Source organism: Rhinolophus hipposideros, assembly GCF_964194185.1.
Source record: "Rhinolophus hipposideros genome assembly, chromosome: 18".
NCBI classification, from domain to species: Eukaryota; Metazoa; Chordata; class Mammalia; order Chiroptera; family Rhinolophidae; genus Rhinolophus; species Rhinolophus hipposideros.
Window position 1 is genome coordinate 53,652,440 of NC_138064.1, and position 19,093 is coordinate 53,671,532.

Below are 19,093 nucleotides of genomic sequence, written 5' to 3' on the forward strand. Positions count from 1 at the left end.
GAAGTTTCTTTTTTTTTTCTCGCTTCTTTTTTCTTTATCCTCCTTCCCTCCCTCCCTCTCTCCTCCTTCTCCTATTTCTTTCAATTCTAATTACCCTGTCTTCTTTATACCACTGCATATTGAGTATGGTGGAACTGTTTCACTGTCATTTAGCTATAATTTTCCGTAAGCCGTTGTAGTGTATCTAGACTAGAAGTCAGAAACCCGTACCATCCAGAACTTTTCTGAACTGCAATATGAATGAATAATGGGACTGAAGATGCATCCAGGGACTGAGGAATTTGATCGAGAAGCTGGAGACATCGAAACAGCCGGCAAATGAAAACTCGAATCTCAGAAAAGCTAGTCTCCCTAAGAGCGGTGGCAGCCAGAAGCCGTACTGAAGATGGTCTCCGACTCACTTCTGCCTCCCAAATCTTGGGCGAGTGCATCTGACTGGCAAAATGGGGTTTATGTTCATAACTCTGGGTGCAAGGGAACCAGAACAATTTAAAGAAACAAACAAACAAACCCAGTTTTCTAACCTTTCCGAAGAGAAGAAAGGTGCATGAAATAAAAGTTGAGGGCCAATTGAAGTATTTACTATATACATGCTTTTTATATAATTTGTGTTGATTTTTATAAATGTACACTTTAAGGCATGTAAAATTAAGTATTATAATGACAATTTAATTCTAGGTATTGGTGTATACAAACATTTAACACAGATCATACACAAGGTAATAGCAGGACTGAGAAAACCAAGGAAGGAACCATACTTTTCCCTCACACAGAGATCAGCTGGAGGTCTAACACCTTCCGATTCTTACACCTGGAACCTGCTCACTCCCAGATCCATGCTCACTATTTTAATGCATGACAGTCTTTAACCATGACTATTTCTGTGGTTTTACTAAATGTCCTCTGGGAATCCACTGTCAACTCTCTATTCTGTTTTCCACACAGAATCCAGAGCAAAACAAAATTAATAGTAATAACAATAGACTTTTTTTTTTTGAGTAGTTTAGGTTTACAGAAAAAGAGCAGAAAATACAAAGAATTCCCATATATCCTCCCACCCTCACTTTCCCTATTAGTGGCATCTTGCATTATTGTGGTAACATTTGTTATAATTGATGAGCCATTATTGATACATTCCTAAGTAAAGGCACAGATAAGAGTTCACTGTGTTGTACATTATATGCATTTCGGCAAATGTAGAAGGACATGTACCTACCATTATAGCAGTTTCAGTGCTGTAAAAATCCTCTGTGCTCCACCCTCCCTCCACTCATCCACCCCTCCCAACTCCTGGCACCACTGATCTTTTCACAGTCTCCACAGTTTTGCTTTTTCCATAATGTCACATTGTTAGAATCATATGGGTATGTGGCCTTTTCAGATTGGCTTCCTTAAGTTAGTAATATTCATTTAAGGTTTCTCCATGACTTTCTGTGATTTGGAGGAATCCATCTTTGAATTCCTCCACTCCTGCAAGGGATGGTGGGCTCCGCCCCCTGCAACTAACTACGGCAACTGGACCTAGAGCTGAGCTCCACAACTAAGATTGAAAGGACAAAAACCTGACTTGGAAAAGTCCCGGAAGTACACACTGTTCCCCAATAAAGTCCTGTTCCCCTTAAAAAAAAAAAAGTTTTTGCCAAATCAAAGGTCACCTAGATCTTCTCCTGTGTTATCTTCTTTATAGGTCTGTGTTTTACATTTCGGTCTATGACTCATTTTGATCTAATTTTTGTAAAATCTGTGTCTAGATTCACCGTTTTCTTTTTGCATGTGGAAGTCCAGTTGTTCCAGCACCATTTGCAGAAAAGACTATTCTTTCCCTATTGAATTGCCTTTGCTCCTTTGTCAAAGATCAATTTGTGTGGGTCTATTTCTGGTCTCTGTAGTCTGTTCCTTTGACCTAGTTGGTTATTCTTTCACCAATACCACATGGTCTTGTTTACTGTAGCTTTACATAAATCTTGAAGTCAGGTAGTGTCAGTCCTGTAACTGTGTTCTTCTTCAATATTGTATTGGTTATTTTTGGTCTTTTGCCTTTACAATTAAACTTTAGATTAAATTGGTTAATATCCACAAAAAAACTTCCTTTGATTGGGATTACACTGAATCTATAAATCAAGTTGGGAAGAATTGATATCTTGACAACATTGAGTCTTCCAATCCTTGTACACGGAATATCTCCATGTAGTTAAAATTTTTTATTTCTTTTGCTAGGTTTGTAGTTATCCTCATATATATCTTGTGTATATTTTGTTAGATTTATACCTAATTAATTTTCTTGGTGCTAATATAAGTGGTATTGGATTTTTAAATTTCAAATTCAAATTGTTCATGACTAGTATATAAGAAAGGAATTAACTTTTGTGTATTAACTGTTTATACTGCAACCTTGCTATAATTGCTTATTACCGTGTTTCCCTGAAAATAAGACCTAGCCAGACAATCAGCTCTAATGCGTCTTTTGGAGCAAAAATTAATATAAGACCTGGTATTTTATATTATTATTATATTATACCCAGTCTTATATTATGGTAAAATAAGACTGGGTCTTATATTAATTTTTGCTCCAAAAGATGCATTAGAGCTGATTGTCTGGCTAGGTCTTATATTCGGGGAAACACGGTAGTTTCAGGACTTTTTTCTTTTTATTTGTGATTTTCTATGTAGATAATCATGTCATCTGCAAATAGACTTTTATTTCTTCCTCCCCAATTTGTATACCATATTCCCCTTTTCTTGTCTTACTGATTAGCTAGGGCTTCCAGTCTGATGTTGGAAAGTAGTGGTAAGAGGGGGCATTTTTGCCTTGCTCCTGATCCTGGTGGGAAAGCATTTGGTTTTTCACCATTTAGCATATTAGCTGTAGGTTTTGTGTAGATATTCTTTATCCAGTTTTGGAAGTTCCCTTCTAGGCCTAGTTTGCTGAGAGTTTTAATTATGAATGGATGTTGGATTTTGTCAAAAGCCTTTTCTGCATCTATTGATATGATCGCATGATTTTTCTTCTTTAGTCTGGTAATACATGATGGATTCCGTTAATTGATTTTTGAACACTGAATCAGCCTTGTATACCTGGAATCCTACTTGTTCATGGTACATTTCTTTTAAAACATTGTCAAATTTAATTTGCTGCTATTTTGTTGAGGATTTTTGCATCTATATTCATGAAAGATATTGGTGTAGTTTTCCCTTGTAAAGTCATTGTCTGATTTTGGTATTAGCGTTAATTCTGGCATTACAGAAAGTGTTAAGAGATCAGAGTTATATTTCTAAGAAATGAGAAAATCATGTGTGTACCCCATAGCCAGCCTTAATAAATCGTAATAGTTTTGAAACTTGGATAGATTGGAACACACACCCACCTACCCAAATTTATTTGAAGCCTTTAACTCCCCACCCTATCTCCAAATAATTACTGTTATGAATATAGTATTTGTTACTTTTATTCATGTTTTCATACTATTACTTTACACTTATACATCTATAAATAATACAAAATATTGTTTTGCAGGCTTTTACATTTTAAGTGAAGACTATCATATAGGCTTTTTTTTCTTTTCTTTGCTCAAAATTGTTTTGGATTTAATTCATATCATGAAATTCTAATTAATTCAATTGTTGAATTTTATTACATTGTGCATACAAATAACTTATTCACCCTTTCTCCTATTGGTGGTCAGACTGTTGCTAATCTTTTGATTACTGTAAAGAACATTCTTGAATGTCTCGGCACAAATTCAAATGCAAGGATTTCTGTAGGTTACATATTGTAAAGGAAAATAATTCATCTTGTGTCTTACTTCCCTATTTGCAAGAATAATTTCTGCTAGGAGGAGGGCTTTCATATACTTTTATTCAGCAAGAAAATTAACAATATTTTTATGCTGAGTTAATATGAAAACGATGAGGTCATGTTCAGCAGGTTGTTATACAAAGTTTGTGAGCAAATTCAACCTACTATTCCAACTCTAATAAACAAATTTTATGCAAAAATATTTTTAAAAGTTTACTTTTCTATAATCTCATGTTGACAGGTAACAATTCTTGGAGGATAATATTAAATATGAATCTAAGAATGTATAGGAATGAGTCTTTGTCCTTCTGAGTCAACACTTAACAAGTACATCTAACCTAGATTTTATGGTTTCTGCTATATAGTCTCTGACCATACAAAAAAATCTTTCTAAACATATTTTCATTCCCCCAAAGTACTTCTGACAATGTTAGAAAGCTTTCTCATTCTACACTATTCTAACTTGTGGCTGTTTCCAGCTACAATTTTAGGAAAGGCTGAATTATGTTAATTGGGGTTTATAATAATTTTATTCCACAATATCTAGATATGGATTTCCTGGGTTTCAGGATATTGAGCATCTTCGGCTTTACTATATTGCCAAATGCTCTCTAATCTAAAGTGATTCTTCTTACCAGTTTATATTCCCATGAGTTGTGTAGGATGCTCGACATCTTCAACACATTGTATTGTCAGACTTTTACAGTTTTATCAACCTGATGAAAGTGATGTGAAGTCATTGTGACTTGAATTTCTTTTTGATTATAAAGGATTCCCATGCTTATTGCCCAACTAGGTTTTCTCTTCTATAATTGTATTTCTTGGCCCATCGGGTTGCTTGCCTTTCTAATAGATTTGTAGAAATTGTTTACATATTCTAGATATGAATAATTTATTAGTCATCTGTATTGCAAATAGCATATCCTTTAACTTTATGCTATTTGTTGTTTTTAATATTGATACAGTTGTGCTCGCTTCGGCAGCACATATACTAAAATTAATATTGATACAGTCAAGTTTTTCAACCTTTTATGTGCTCTTTGTATATTGCATAAGAAATCCTTCCCTATTCAAGTTATAAAAAATGTTGCCTACATTTTCTTCTAAACATTTAAAAAAATTCTTTTTAGTTTTACTTTTCACATTCAGGCCTTTATTCTACTTGGAATTTTGTTTTGAAATGGTATGCGGTAGGGATATACTATTATTTTTTTCAAAACCATAAGCAATCGACCTATTACCACTTACTGTCTGTTCTTGTCCCATTGATCTAGTGCTATCTAAACCACATATCCAGTTTTTATATATGTGTGAATGTTTCTGAAGTCTCTATTTTTGTTTCTTTAGTCTGTTTATTCTTGCATCGATCAGTGATTAGTTTTACAAGTTTATCTGGTTGAGCAAGCCTGCTTACATTTTTCTCGTTCAACATTACATTTTTTTATGGTGAAACTTGACCCTTCCTTCTTTCATATAAATATTGGAATCATTTTTTAAGGTCCACAAAAATTATTTTGAGATGTTGAATGGAATTGGATTGACTTTATAGATGAATTTAAGGAGAATGGACATACATGCAATATTGTATCTTTTCATCCATGACTAATCTTAGTCATACTTTCTAAAAAGTTCTTTTTCTGTTGTCTTCCCCTTCTCCATATGCCAGAATTTATTGCAGCTTGCTTTGGAGGGTGGGGCATTTTATTGCATTTTTTTGACAGCTGTGTAGGAATTTTAATTGTATCATTTTTTGATCCACAGTAGTTCAAAAACGTTTGCCTCTCTTGGAGTCATATGCAGACAATATTATCTGGAAACAAGATCAGTTTCATCTCTCCATTTACAAGTCTCAGATCTCTTCCCATTTCCTGACAACTTTCGTGTATTTGATTTTAAGCAATATTTTTTTCATGTACTGTTATTATAGATCCTCTCATTTAACTAATTAATGAGGTGTATTACAGAAATAAATTTCCAGATGCTGAAATACCATTGTGATTACTGAGATAAACCCCATTAGTTCCTTTTTTGTTTGTAATTGCTTAATTGTGATGTCTTATTTAGGATTTTTAACAAATATGTTCATAAATGAAATGATCCACAATTTCCATTTTTAGGGTTCTTTGCCAGGTTTAGGTCAAATTAATTCCATAGGAATAAACTGTGTTGGATTTTTTCTTTTACTAAAAATTATTATAATACAGGAATTATGTATCCTATGAAGGCTTGGTAAATCTGATGTTATTTGTGGGGAGAAGACATGATTATCAACTTGGTATCTGTAATGCTTGGTTTCTTCTTTCTAATTAAGTTGATTATGATAATGTATTTTCTAAAATAGTACTTATTTCATCTATGTTTTTAAATACTTTGGCATAGAGTTGGTCATCCTGTTTGTATGATTTTCAAAGACTTTATTGGTAGTAATAGAATTTCTTCATCTTACTCCTCAGCATACCAGGAAAACCAGTCATCATTTGTCACCTGGGTCCAACGGACCCTTTAATTTTGAAAAATATTTTGTTCTTTAGTGAAAATGTAGAGAGTAAAGAGATAGTTAGAAACAACTTTATCAGAAATTTTAATAAGAATGTAAACATAAAAACACAAATTTTTATTTAATATTTTTCTGCTTTTGAAGGTTTTTAATGCAAAAGATGGGTAACATCCCTTAAACACAGCTAGGTGTTCATCAACTGTCATGAACCTAGTATATATTCATCTTAAGAATCTTGACTCCAGATTTCAAATGTATCTCTAATGGGCTCTTGTTTATTATTACTTTGATTCTTTTTGCACTTTCATCTTCAAAATGCAATGCATTTAAGAACTCTGATGTCACATTTCTGTTGAAGAGAGGATGGCGATTTTTTTGCTTCATAATTGCAGAATGTTTTCACTTTCTGATTTCTAAACACCAATTAAAATGGGAAATCCAACTGATTTTTCACTTACATCACCTATTTTTTCAATTACCTGCCTTTAGTATTTGTCTACTTACAAACCCTATCATGTAAATTTATGATGAACAAACACAAAAGATGTTCTTGTCACAAATTATTGTGTGATAAAATCCTTCCTTTTGGATGACTAACTGGATGAGAGTATCATATTTCCTTTTGTCCTTAGAAACATATTGTTTGCTCATTGAATCTAGAGTTTGAGAAAATTTTTTGTCTTGAGATTTTGCTTGAGTCCAGAGTGCTGATCTTTTTAATAATCATGAAACATCTGTTAATTTTCTTTGCCATTATGGATGAAAAATGAAAAGTGTTAAATTCCTAGTTGGGCCCAAATAAAAGCTTAAAAAAACATTTACATAAATTGTGTTGCTAGACTTCTTTTATACCTTCTTTTAAGATGATGCAATATTTGAGGCCATGAAATACGAAAACTGAAGGGTAATGTAAGTGATAATTTATTTCACTGTTGCATTATCCTTCTAAGTGATCCATCACTTGTTTTCTTACTGCAGTCATTTTTTTTTTCAGCATAGTTCCTGATGTTACACTAAAGGTTAATATTGCTTATATTTTTTCCTCTTGTTCTTTTTTTCCATTAGTCTTGGTCTACTTTAACCCTAAGAATAGGCTTTTACTTTTGTTGACAAGCTCTATAGTTTGCCTTCTGTTTCACTGACTTATTTTCTGAGGGAGGGTACTTTTTGTTCTTAAATTTATTGAACATTTTGGTCAGAAAACATGATCTGCATATCTATCAAATCTTTGAAATTTGCAGAAACTCTTTGTGATTTAGAACATTAAAAATTTATTCTATACTGTGTATATTTGAAAAGAATACATATATACAGAGGGTGCCAAAAAATATACATTTTAAAAGATTTTTAGGATTCATTTGATTCACACCATCTTTTGAGTGAAAGTCATACTACACATTGCTACTGTAATTCAACTTTAAAAAGTAATACTACATAGATAACATCTCTTAAAATGTGTACATTTTTGGGTATCCTTGGTATTACATATAATCTCTACTTTGTATACCAGTTCTGTATATCCTTACAAATTCGATATCACTTTTCTAAACTAGCAAATAGATCGATTCCATTTCTCTAATCCAATCTGATAATGTTTTAAATTTTTTTTTTACGTTTTAAAGATTCATTGTTATTACTGAAATATTTGGACTTATTGCTGTCATTTTTTATTTTTTTCTTCCTTCTCTGACTTCTCTTGGATTTATAGTTTACTACAGTCCCCTTTCTACCCCCTCTGCTGTGTTGAGATCCTTAAAAATTTTGGTCATCTATTCTTTAAAGTAATTTTGAAAAGTGATGTACTGTTTTACGTATTTTCAAGTCAATATAAAAACACTTTTATCTTAAGTTCAAGAAATTGCAAAGGAAGTCATTTTTGTTGTAGTGATATTTTAAGGTAAATCCATTACATTAATTCAATTTAAGTATCACTGCAATTTGATATCCACTATCACTCCTTAAATTAGTAAAAATTCTACACTATTTTATTTGCAATTCATTTCCATTTTACTGCCTCATGTAATTTTTATCTCATGGCAAAATATGGTGATTCTTGAAAATCTTTTACTGCTACCCTGTCATATAGCTGCTTTTCAAAATACATAAAAATATATTTATTGAAATAAAAAAATATTTTTGGAAATTAAAAAATTCCATTTCTTATGACTGTAAACCTCCAAATGTTAAAGACTGTTGTCTGAATTATCATTAGTATTCAAATGATAAAAACAACAAATATATCAATTTTAATGTTATTAAAACACAAAATAAAGTTTAATTGGAAATGTATCTATTAATGAAATGGATAGTGCTGAATTTGTCTATATTCAAGGGTAAATACTACTCATTGCTAAAATGAGACATCAGTTTTATTTCTATTTTTAAAGTATAGATATAAATGCTGAGAACTCATTCACACATATAAATAAAAAGCGAATTTTATTATAGTAATGCCACTTAGTTCTTGGATGCTTTTTATGTAATATACCACAAATCATAAAACTGATCATTAAATTATTTTTAATGATCACTAATTGACAATTTGATTAAGGTTTCTTCAATTTTGCTGAAAGCAAAGAATTAAAAACCACTCTTACTAAAGACCTTGTTCAGGCCATTTTCCTTCTCAGCTTTTTGGAGTGTTAACCAAAAAGATTTACTAAGACTTACCTACAACTCTTACACTTAGGGTCACCTTGCTTATTGATCGTGAATACAAACTGAGTAAAAGCACCCCCATAAAAATTAGAAGTTGCATAGTTTTTTTTAAGGGTGATTATATTATATATAGATTATAAATTTTGTTTGAAAACCATTTATGCTTTTTATAGAATTAGAACAGAATTTAAAAATTTGAGAAGAGTTAATCCTAATTGAGTAAAGCTAGATTTTTAAAGTTGAATGCATTGTATCCTGAAACTGTGTTTTACGGACTTTTATGCCTATACCTACCTATATGTAAGTACATGTTCTGCTTTTAAGAGTATTTATGCTATTTCATCAAACTAAGACACACATTTTAACATCTCTGAAATTGAACGGCATATCATAGTTTAGTTGACAGTGTTTTTACTAAATGGTATATAATGGTGAATCATATAATAATTGTGTCTTAGATTAGAAGAAAAGTTAGACTGGAAATTCAGAGCAAAAAGATACTGGGTCACTAATAAATTCAGGGCTTATGCAAGGTATACTGATAGCGATCACATTTTATGACTACTATTGATGACTACAGTAAAACCCACAATACATTTGTTAATTTAAACCTAAGTACACAGGAATGAAAAAAAGCACAGAAATAGCTTGGAGACAATGAGCAGGAGATTTTGGCCAGATAAAAAATTAATACGAATTTGCAGAATCTAATAATGAACCTGGGAAATGTTAACGAAAATGTTTCTCCTAGGAATCTGAAAAATGCTCTAGAAAATATAAAACCATGAACTTACCTCTGAAATGATCTTTCAACTTTAAGATGTAATGTTATTGTCAGAAATAAACATAAAACTTAACTTCCTCCTTCTTGGAATCATGCAAATTATGCTACTGAGACAGGTTTGAGACATATTCACTGCTCTTTACCATTATTGATCATGCGTGGTCAGTTTGCCTGACAGCAGATTTACCAAAACCCATCATGCTTTTATACCAATCTTGAATATTCTAAGCTAGATGAGGAAAGCAACCTTATGATTTGTTACCTAAAAATAAGGTGACTTTCCCTCGTGCTCTCTTTTACTTTCACACTATTCACCCCCAAGAAAAGTGTTTTTTTGAATAGTCATGAGAAAAAAGGCAAGGTCATTAAACAAAAACTGTCACCACTCTCTCTCTACTTGACAACACATGTAAATTCTGAACATCTCCACATGGGCCAATACAACTCATTTCTAAGATCACACTCCACCCATGATGAAAATACATTAATTTTCACCACACTTCCTTGTTGGAAAGAAAGAAAGGTCTGCTTAGGTTCAAAGGGAAGGGACATAACTCCACATCTTGAAGGGGTAGTGGCAAGGTTCTGGAGAGTATGTGAGACCTAAAATATTGTTGGGGTCATTTGAGAAATACAGTCTGTCACAGGTTTCTCTTGTAAGGATAGGTTTCTCTTGTAAGGAAGAGTGACTGTGAAAAGGCAGAAGGGGAAATAGGCAATTGATCATGTAAATGCTCCTTAGGTAGATCAGTTTTAAGAGAGTACATATGGGAATTGAGGATCTGGCTCTGGATCCCCAAAGCTATCTATGCTTGTACACCCCTTGGAAAGTTGATTACTTCCAGGAGTATACATACCGTTGTTTGAAGACCCAGCTACAGATTATTTTTCCATTCTTTAATTATATGAATATTTAAGATGCTTACTTAGTATAAATTTTTTTTCTAACAAAATTATTTAGTATTTCTGTAGAGGTAAAAATGGATATTCTAGAACACTAAGAAAAATCATTTAAAGAATAATCCATTTTTTTTCACTCAGCTAAACAAAAATAGGCTAATAATAGAAACAACCCAAAATATCAATGTGGAAAGAACTTTGACAACTGAACACATGACCGACTAGAGCAATACAGCAATGCACCAATGCATTTCAGCATTTTAGCAATGCTGAAATCAAAAAATATTCCTCTAAAGAAAATTAGAAAAGATCAGACCTCTGGAAGTAGATGTTGGTAACATGGAAAATATCTTAGAATTAGTTGTTTAAAATCACACTTATAAAGTAGTAAAAATAAAATGCACATAAACCATTACAACAGTTACAGTTTGAAAGTCTTCCAAATATTAAAAACTTTAGCACAAAATCCTTCCTGTCTTCTTTTATCTTTGCCAATAACCCAGTGATCTCTAAGAGATGGCTTAATAATTATTTCCAAAAGCCATTTCCTACAGATTTAAGCAACTACTATTTTTCCAGGCATCATTCTAAGAACTGAGAAGATAGGGGTGAATGAGAAATAGCTTACAATTTATTGAGTGCTTACTATGTGCCAGGCTCTGGCTTAAGAGTTTCACATATGTAAACCCATTTAATCCTCAAACACACCTCTATGATATGGGTACTATTAATTTCTTCATTATACATATGAGAAAACTGAGGCATAGAGAAGTTAAATAATTCATCCAGCTAGTAATCGGTGGTAGTAGTCCTGGGTTTTCCTGGAGATTTTATTAATCTAAAATCCTTCCCTTTTCATTTTCTTCTTTGCCTCTATGAAAGACTCAGCAAACAAATAGTACTGGGAATGGCTCAAATAGGTGTGGCCATTTCATCTTTAGACATTTATTTCTGGGAACGTTTAAGCAAAATTTTAACTAGCTCTATTTTCATGTATTATGACCTCAAAATATCTAAAAAGCCTCGTTTAAATATTTTTTGGGAAAAATCTCTTTATATTTTTCTTCCCATTACTGTAGGTAAACATACATAGCATTCCTTCCTGTGGAAAACCATTTCTCCAATCAAGGTAGGCCTAGTGGGGCTGAAAATCACAGGACCCTACCTCATTGTTGGGGTAGGTCCACTGTTCAAGCTAATTACGCCACACTGCCTTGGTCATAGTTATTGGATCAGGACTACCGAAACATGATCTAAGCAAGGTTAATCTGTCATCCCTGGGAAATATCCTCTTCACAATGGAAGTGAGATGGCCGGTAGCCAGTCCTCAAGAGAAAATGACTCTACAATACTGAGAGATGTGGAGAAATTCAGACACAAAATATTTTGATCTAACTATGCAAGAAATAAATATATCCTTGCCCTTTCCAGCTAGATGAGTATGAAGGGTTTAAAAACTTTTTTTTACTTAAGTGAGTGCCTGTGACTTCTAATCAAGTTTCAATGCATTTTTACAAAAGCATTACATAAAATATGCACATAGAACAATGGTTATAATAGGAATAGAAATCTCCTTTATTCACTTCTTTTACTCCTTTTATTTATGAACAAATATAGAACTGTCTACAGCTCAAAGGATTGTTTATCTCTTTTATTTTCAAATGTAGTAGGCAAAATATTTACTTATGAATTCTAACTAAGTGATTACAAAGCATTACTTTATAATTCTACTTCTTTAGCATATGACAAAACCACAATATAGCTAGAAAGACAAAATGTTTTATTTTAAAACACTGGAAAAACATTAAAAGACAAACGTCCATTATATTTCCAAGAATGTTAACTATTTGGAAACTATAAATCTTCTAATTTGTGGTAGGCACTTCCAAAAGAGCTAAATATTGCAATTTATTCTACCGTATGTCTTCTCTAACACCAACAATATTTGATAAGATGAAAAATACCAAGAAGCCCTAACTCAATCAAAGTCAGCATGTTAGGGTTCAACTTAATTACACAAGTAAAAGTTTTGTCCAAGATGTTCCTGACACATGAGGCTTCCAGTTGAATTTCAGAAATGTTAACAAAAGTATCTTCCTTTTTTGCCTGTAAATGTTTGAGTATTGCTGTATCGTTGGCTTATATCCACTACAGATACTGGTTCTAGGCCAGCCCAAGGGTCTTCAAGCATTGAAGGCTTGAAATAACTTTCCAACTCATTAGATATTCTTTTTTCTCTACCACGCCCTGATCCAAAAGGTGTAGATGTCCTTGGAGAAGAACCCTTTAGAAAAAAAATCAGTTAAAAATAACATTTAGTAGCAATAACTGGTACTTTTTCTTTAAAAGCTAGTTGGGATCACATTGCTAGTTAAAAGTTGTGCCCTGAATTCAAATATGTTCAACTGCAAAGTCTTCCTTCAATCTAGTGTTTTTGTTTATAAAAAGCATTTAAACTAATTTGATATGCTCATTTATTAATAATTCCATACCCACTGTCAGCTCACTTTTGGGTTTCTAATGTAGTAACTTTGCAGAATTATCAAATGGTGAAGAAATAATTATATTTCATTTTTTCCTCAAAATTTCTAGTTTCTTCTGAAGAATTAAAACTTTTTAACCCTTCAGCTTCAAAATTTCTAGAACCTTTCCGTCTCATTAGTTCCAGACTCAAAGGGGTGGAGCTGGTTTAGCATAAGGCAAGTTGGAAAAGCACCGAGCACACGTCAGTTACAAACCACAGAAATCCTACCCACACCACAACTCCTCTCTCTCAGCGTCCCGTATTCACTCTCACCGAGAGGAACGGGAAACTTACAGCCATCACCGACGTTCCCTCGAGAGGACTTGGAGCAGAAGCCAGCCTAGTTCGAAAACAAAGGCCGGAAAAAAGTGCCAGCAAATAGAAGGATGGTACTAGCCTATAAACAACCCTCTAAACTAGATGAAGGCTATGTGGGAATTCATTTGCTTTTTTCCCTCTACAAGGCCCGGGCTCAGAAGAATTTACTGGGAGCAGTCGGCAAGGCCCCTGACAACGGAGATGGAATTAGGGAAGTCTCCAGTGAATGAGTGGCGGTGTAGCGGCTAAAAAGCAGGAGGGCTCGGGAAAGCAGGGCTCTGCCACTTTCTAGGGTAATCTAAGAAGGTTACTTAACTTCTCTGAGCCTCAGTTTACTCATCTAAAAAGCAGGGCTAACAATAGTGTCTCACCTCATAGAGGGTTAAACAGAATAATCCACGCAAAGGGATTATTAGTCCAATGCCTGCCATACAGTAAGAGCTCAGCAAACGCTGGCTATTTATTACCTGGGGGTGGGTCAGCTGCTGCCCTGGGGAGTAGCCGAATTGCTGCTGGGCCCCCGCGGGAGACCTGGAGTAGGAGCCAGGGTAGCCGCCAGGGGACGGAGACCCGAACCGGCCCCCCGGGAAGCTGCCGCCGTGTCGCGGAGAGTGGCTGCTCCCGTAGGGTCTAGACCGGGGCCCGTAAGGCGACGTGTGGTGCTGGCTCCCGTACCCGTCCCGAGGGGAGGGCGGCCGTGGTCCGCCTCCGCCAGGGGTACCCCGGAAGCTGCTCCCGCTACCCCAACCTCCTACACCCGGGCCGGGGTAAGGAGGGGTAGGGGGTCGAAAATTCTGTCGGTGCATATCGGGAGACGAAGACCTCACCGCCGCCTTCTCTCCCCGGAACTGTCCCGATCAACCTTTCACAGAGCATCGGTGGTCCTTTACCAAAACAGTCCTCCGCCTGCTAGCACCGTACAACACATTGGTTCCGGACTCACAAAAGGTTCCGCTAGGGGCAGAGGGATAAGTGGGTTATTGAATTGGGTATCGAATGACCAAATTTAAGTGAACAGAGTCGAGGAAGAAGAATTCTCTTCTTTTTCAGGAAAGCCGAGAAAACCGAGCCCCAGCACGGCCTTTGCCGTTTCGCGGTCTTTGCCCGGGACCCATTGCCAGACGCGCACAGCGAGTGACGCGGCACGCGAGCGCTCCGCCCAGCGTGGCTCCGCCCGCCGAGGCCGGGCCCCGCTAACTCGGGGCGGGGTGTGAGTGTCCGTGGGCGCCCCCAGCGGCTGTGGGCGGCGCGCGCGCTGTGTTCTCTCCTCACCGGTGGGACCCAGGGTATCTGAGAGGCGCGCGATGCTGGCAGCCCTGGCGAGGGTCGCGCCTCTGCGGAGAACCGGCCTTCTCTGCGGCCCGGGCAGCAGGAGGGAGCTGTGGACGGGCCGCCCGCAGTCAGGTACCCTCCAAGATTCGGTTGGTGCGGCGAAGGGGATCCCAGCCCCAGACCCCTACCTCAGGCGGCATCCTGAGTAGAGCGCCCATGCTCTCCTGAAGTTTCTGCTGCCCCCGCAGCCCGCCTTTTGGCCGTTGCCCCCCCGCGCACTGGCTCCGTCGCCCCGCGGCGGGCCTTGCCCCGCTCTCCGCCGCCCCGGGGCCACCCTGCCCGGCGCCCGGGGTCGGGAGCTCGCGGCAGCGGGTCGCCCCGCGCGCGGTCCTACTGGCGGACGTCTCCCCTCTCCGGGGTCCCCCTACCCTCGTCCCCCACGTGTAGATAACTAGACATGTACACCCGGCCGCGTTTCAGGAGGGAGTTCAGATTGCCTCTTTAATTTGAGGGAGAAGCTGTGCTAACAAACGGACTTTACTCCCTTCCTTGGATTAGCAGGTTAGGCAGGTGGCTAGGAAGCAGGGATACTCATTTTCAAAGAGCAAAATTTGGCCAAAGCTCTTAAAATCTTGATTCTTTCACAGATTTTTAGTTATAAAGAAAAATGTGATAATTCAAGAATGACACCTAATGTATAATAAAACGCCTTTGTACCAGGCAGCTGTCCTAGAATTTGTTTAGAATTTGAAATTTGGATTTACTACAGCTTTGTAGAACTTTCTTTACTACCTCAGAATGTGGAATGATAATCACTGAGTCCTGAAATAAGCTTGTATGAAACACAAAGAACTTTAGGACTGATTCTTGCAGCTGCCACTCCTCACTGTCTCTTTTACATGTTTTGTGATATGCCTAGCTGGAGTGTGCCTTCTCAGCTTCCATACTCTTTGATGGATGGAGATCCACAATTTTCTTTTGTTGTTCATTCTGAGGGAATTTGGTTCACCAAATTTCTCCTTTGAAGGAAATTGTAGAATCAATCAAGGCAGTACAGTGTCATCAAGACTTTCAATGCAATTAAGGCCCGAGGAACCCAGATTATGTACTTTACTATATACTTATGTTCTGGCCCAAAATTCTCCTGTCTGGGCATTGTCTTTGGTGCTTAGTTTAGTACTTGGTAATTGGGCACTCAGTTCTTAAATGAATGAATGAGTCACATCATACTGGTCAGTGATTCCCACCTGATGTCCTTTTCATATCATCAACCAATCTACTTTTCCTGGGTGGAGGGAGCAGGAAAATGAGGGTGATAGGAACCAGAATGCCTTTATTAATTATTTCATAACTGGCAAATGATTTCCAGAATTGCGTAAAATACTGTAAATGGTCTTTTTACGTGGCTTATACTTCTAGAATACACTTCCGTATAGTGATATCTTGCTATCTTCTGCACATGTGAACTTGCATTAGAAAAGGGAGAGAAAAGAAATACAGTGGAAAATTTTTGACAGGTATGTTATGCATGACAGTGTGCCTTTCATCACCTTTGCAGGTATATATGAGGATTGAGGGAGAATAAATTATTAATAATTACCTTGTAGAACAAACTAAAAAGAGTCTCGAGGCTTTGGCTAGAAATAAATGATAAAGATTTGTTCAAGGGTTTAGGGTTTGCAAACAGGAAACACAACTAGGCAATACCCAGAAGAAGACACAAAAGCTGAGTTCTTAAAGTACATTTTTTTTCTCTCTTATTTATTTATTTATTTATTTATTTATTTATTTATTTATTTATTTATTTCAGGTGCACAAGATAAATACTTAGACGTTTATCATTTATATCCCTCACACTGTGTGAACCCCTCTCCACGATCTCCCATCCACTATCCCTCTGACATCGCAAAGAGCCATTACATTTGCACTGTCTCTATTTCTAATGCTGCACTCCACTTCTTGTAAGTATATACATACATATATACATATATATATAAAATTATAGTTGGCATTCATTATTGTTCACGTGTACAGTGCAGTGATCAGGCATCTACATCATCCCTGAGGTGGTCTCCCAAATGGGACACGTGTCCATCGGATACCCTACAAAATCTTTACAACATTATTGATTATGTTCCCCAAATTAATTTTCAAAACCCCGTGGCCATCTTGTGATTACCGACTGTTTTCTAATCCCCTCACTTTCCTCCTATCTCCACCCCCCCGCCCATCTGGCAACCCTCAGTTTTTCCTCTTTGTCTCCAAAACTGTTTCTGATTAGTTCATTCACTTATTCTTTTCTTTAGATTCCGCATATAAGTGAGATCATATGGTATTTGTCTTTCTCTGTCTGACTTATTTCACTTAACATAATGTTCTCTAGGTTCATCCATGTTGTTGCAAATGATAAGATTTCTTTCTTCTTTATGGCTGCGTAATACTCCATTGTATAAACATACCACAGTTTCTTAATCCAGTCATCTGCCGATGGGCATTTCGGTTGTTTCCATGTCTTGGCTATTGTGTATAGTGCTGCAATAAACGTAGGAGTGCATAAAGATCTTTGAATTGGAGTTTTGGATTTCTCCGGATAGATACCTAGGAGTGGAATTACTGGATCATAGGTAGTTCCATTTTCAGATTTTTGAGATACCTCCATACTGTTTTCCATGGTGTTTGCACCAATCTGCAATCCCACCAACAGTGCACAAGCACAAGCACAATTCCCTTTTCTCCACATCCACGCCAGCACTTGTTGTTTGTTGATTTATTGATGATAGCGATTTTGACTGGGGTGAGGTGGTATCTCATTGTGGTTTTTATTTGCATTTCTCTGATGGTTAGTGAGGTTGAGCATTTGTTCATATGTCTGCCATCTGTATGTCCTTTTTAGAAAAATGTCTCTTCATGTCCTCTGCCCATTTTTTAATTGGGTTGTTTGTTTTTTGGAGTTGCGTTGAGTGAGTTTTTTTATAAATTTGTGATATTAACCCCTTATCAGATATATCATCGGCAAATGTCTTTTCCCATTCAGTAGGATCCGTTTTTGTTTTATTGACGGATTCCTTTGCTGTGAAAAAACGTTTTAGTTTGATGTAATCCCACATGTTTATTTTTTCTCTTACTTCCCTAGCGCGAGGGGATATATCTGTAAAAATCTTACTCCGGGTAATGTCTGTGAAGTTTCTTCCTATATTTTCTTCTAGGTATTTTATGGTTTCAGATCTTACATTTAAGTCTTTAAGCCATTTTGAATTTATTTTTGTATATGGTGTAATGAGGTGGTCCAGCTTCATTTTTTGCACGTGTCTGTCCAGGTTTCCCAGCACCATTTATTGAATAGACTGTCTTTACCCCACCGTACATTCTTGCTTCTATTGTCGTAGATTAAATGGCCATATGGGCATGGATTTATTTCTGGACTCTCTATTCTGTTGCATTGATCTATGTGTCTGTTTTCATGTCAGTACCATGCTGTTTTGATTACTGTAGTCTTGTAGTATAATTTGATGTCAGGTATTGTTATACCTCCCACTTTGTTCTTATTTGTCAAGATTGCTGAGGCTATCCCGGGTCTTTTATGATACCATATAAATTTTAGGATTATATGTTCTATTTCTGTGAAAATCGTCATTGGTAGTTTGATAGGAATTGCGTTGAATATGTATATTGCCTTAGGCAGTATGGACATTTTAACTATGTTAATTCTTCCTATCCATGAACATGGTATGTGTTTCCATCTATTTATATCTTCTTTCATTTCTTTCTTCAGTGTCTTATAATTTTCTGAGTACAGATCTTTTACTTCTTTGGTTAAATTTATTCCCAGGTATTTTATAGTCTTTGGAGCAATTATAAATGGGATTGCTTTTTAAATTTCTCCTTCTGATGTTTTATTATTGGTAAATACAAATGCAACTGATTTCTGAATATTAATTTTGTATCTTGCTACTTTACTAAATTCATCTATCAGCTGTAAAAGTTTCTTGGTGGAGTCTTTAGGGTTCTCTCTATATAGTATCATATCATCTGCATATCATGACAATTTTACTTCCTTCTTACCAATTTGGATGCCTTTTATTTCTGTTTCTTGTTTGATTGCTGTGGCTAGAACTTCCAGCACTATGTTGAATAGAAGTGGAGAGAGTGGGAAACTTTGCCTTGTTCCTGATCTTAGGGGGAATGGTTTTAGCTTTTCCTCACTTGAGTATGATGTTAGCTTGGGTTTGTCATATATGGCCTTTATTATGTTGAGGTATGATCCCTCTATTCCCACTTTCTTAAGGGTTTTTATCATAAATGGTTGCTGTATTTTATCAAATGCTTTTTCTGCATCTATTGATA

General features: G+C 36.1%; 2 protein-coding genes across 14 annotated transcripts in view; one reads left to right on the top strand and one right to left on the bottom strand.

Moving 5' to 3' along the window:
* MPLKIP (M-phase specific PLK1 interacting protein) overlaps nucleotides 1-14,667 on the bottom strand; it is a 67,467-nt gene extending 52,800 nt beyond the window's left edge. For 4 of the 7 annotated variants that reach the window (XR_013995370.1, XR_013995371.1, XR_013995372.1 and 1 more), the window contains exon 1: nucleotides 13,945-14,351. Coding sequence is in view for 4 of the 7 variants with exons in the window: in XM_081080037.1 (XP_080936163.1) it covers nucleotides 13,945-14,283 (339 nt within the window). In the remaining 3 variants the exon portion in view is untranslated. Of the gene's footprint in view, nucleotides 1-10,625; nucleotides 12,920-13,233; nucleotides 13,500-13,944 lie in introns of those variants that run through there. The other 3 variants (XM_081080038.1, XM_081080035.1, XM_081080036.1) reach the window with 3 other exon arrangements.
* The window catches only part of SUGCT (succinyl-CoA:glutarate-CoA transferase), an 863,222-nt gene continuing 858,775 nt past the window's right edge, over nucleotides 14,647-19,093 (top strand). For 6 of the 7 annotated variants that reach the window (XM_081080029.1, XM_081080032.1, XM_081080028.1 and 3 more), the window contains exon 1: nucleotides 14,647-14,881. In XM_081080029.1, coding sequence (XP_080936155.1) covers nucleotides 14,782-14,881 — 100 coding nt within the window. In that variant the 5' untranslated portion in view covers nucleotides 14,647-14,781. Of the gene's footprint in view, nucleotides 14,882-16,559; nucleotides 16,711-19,093 lie in introns of all 7 variants that reach the window. The other variant, XM_081080031.1, reaches the window with a different exon arrangement.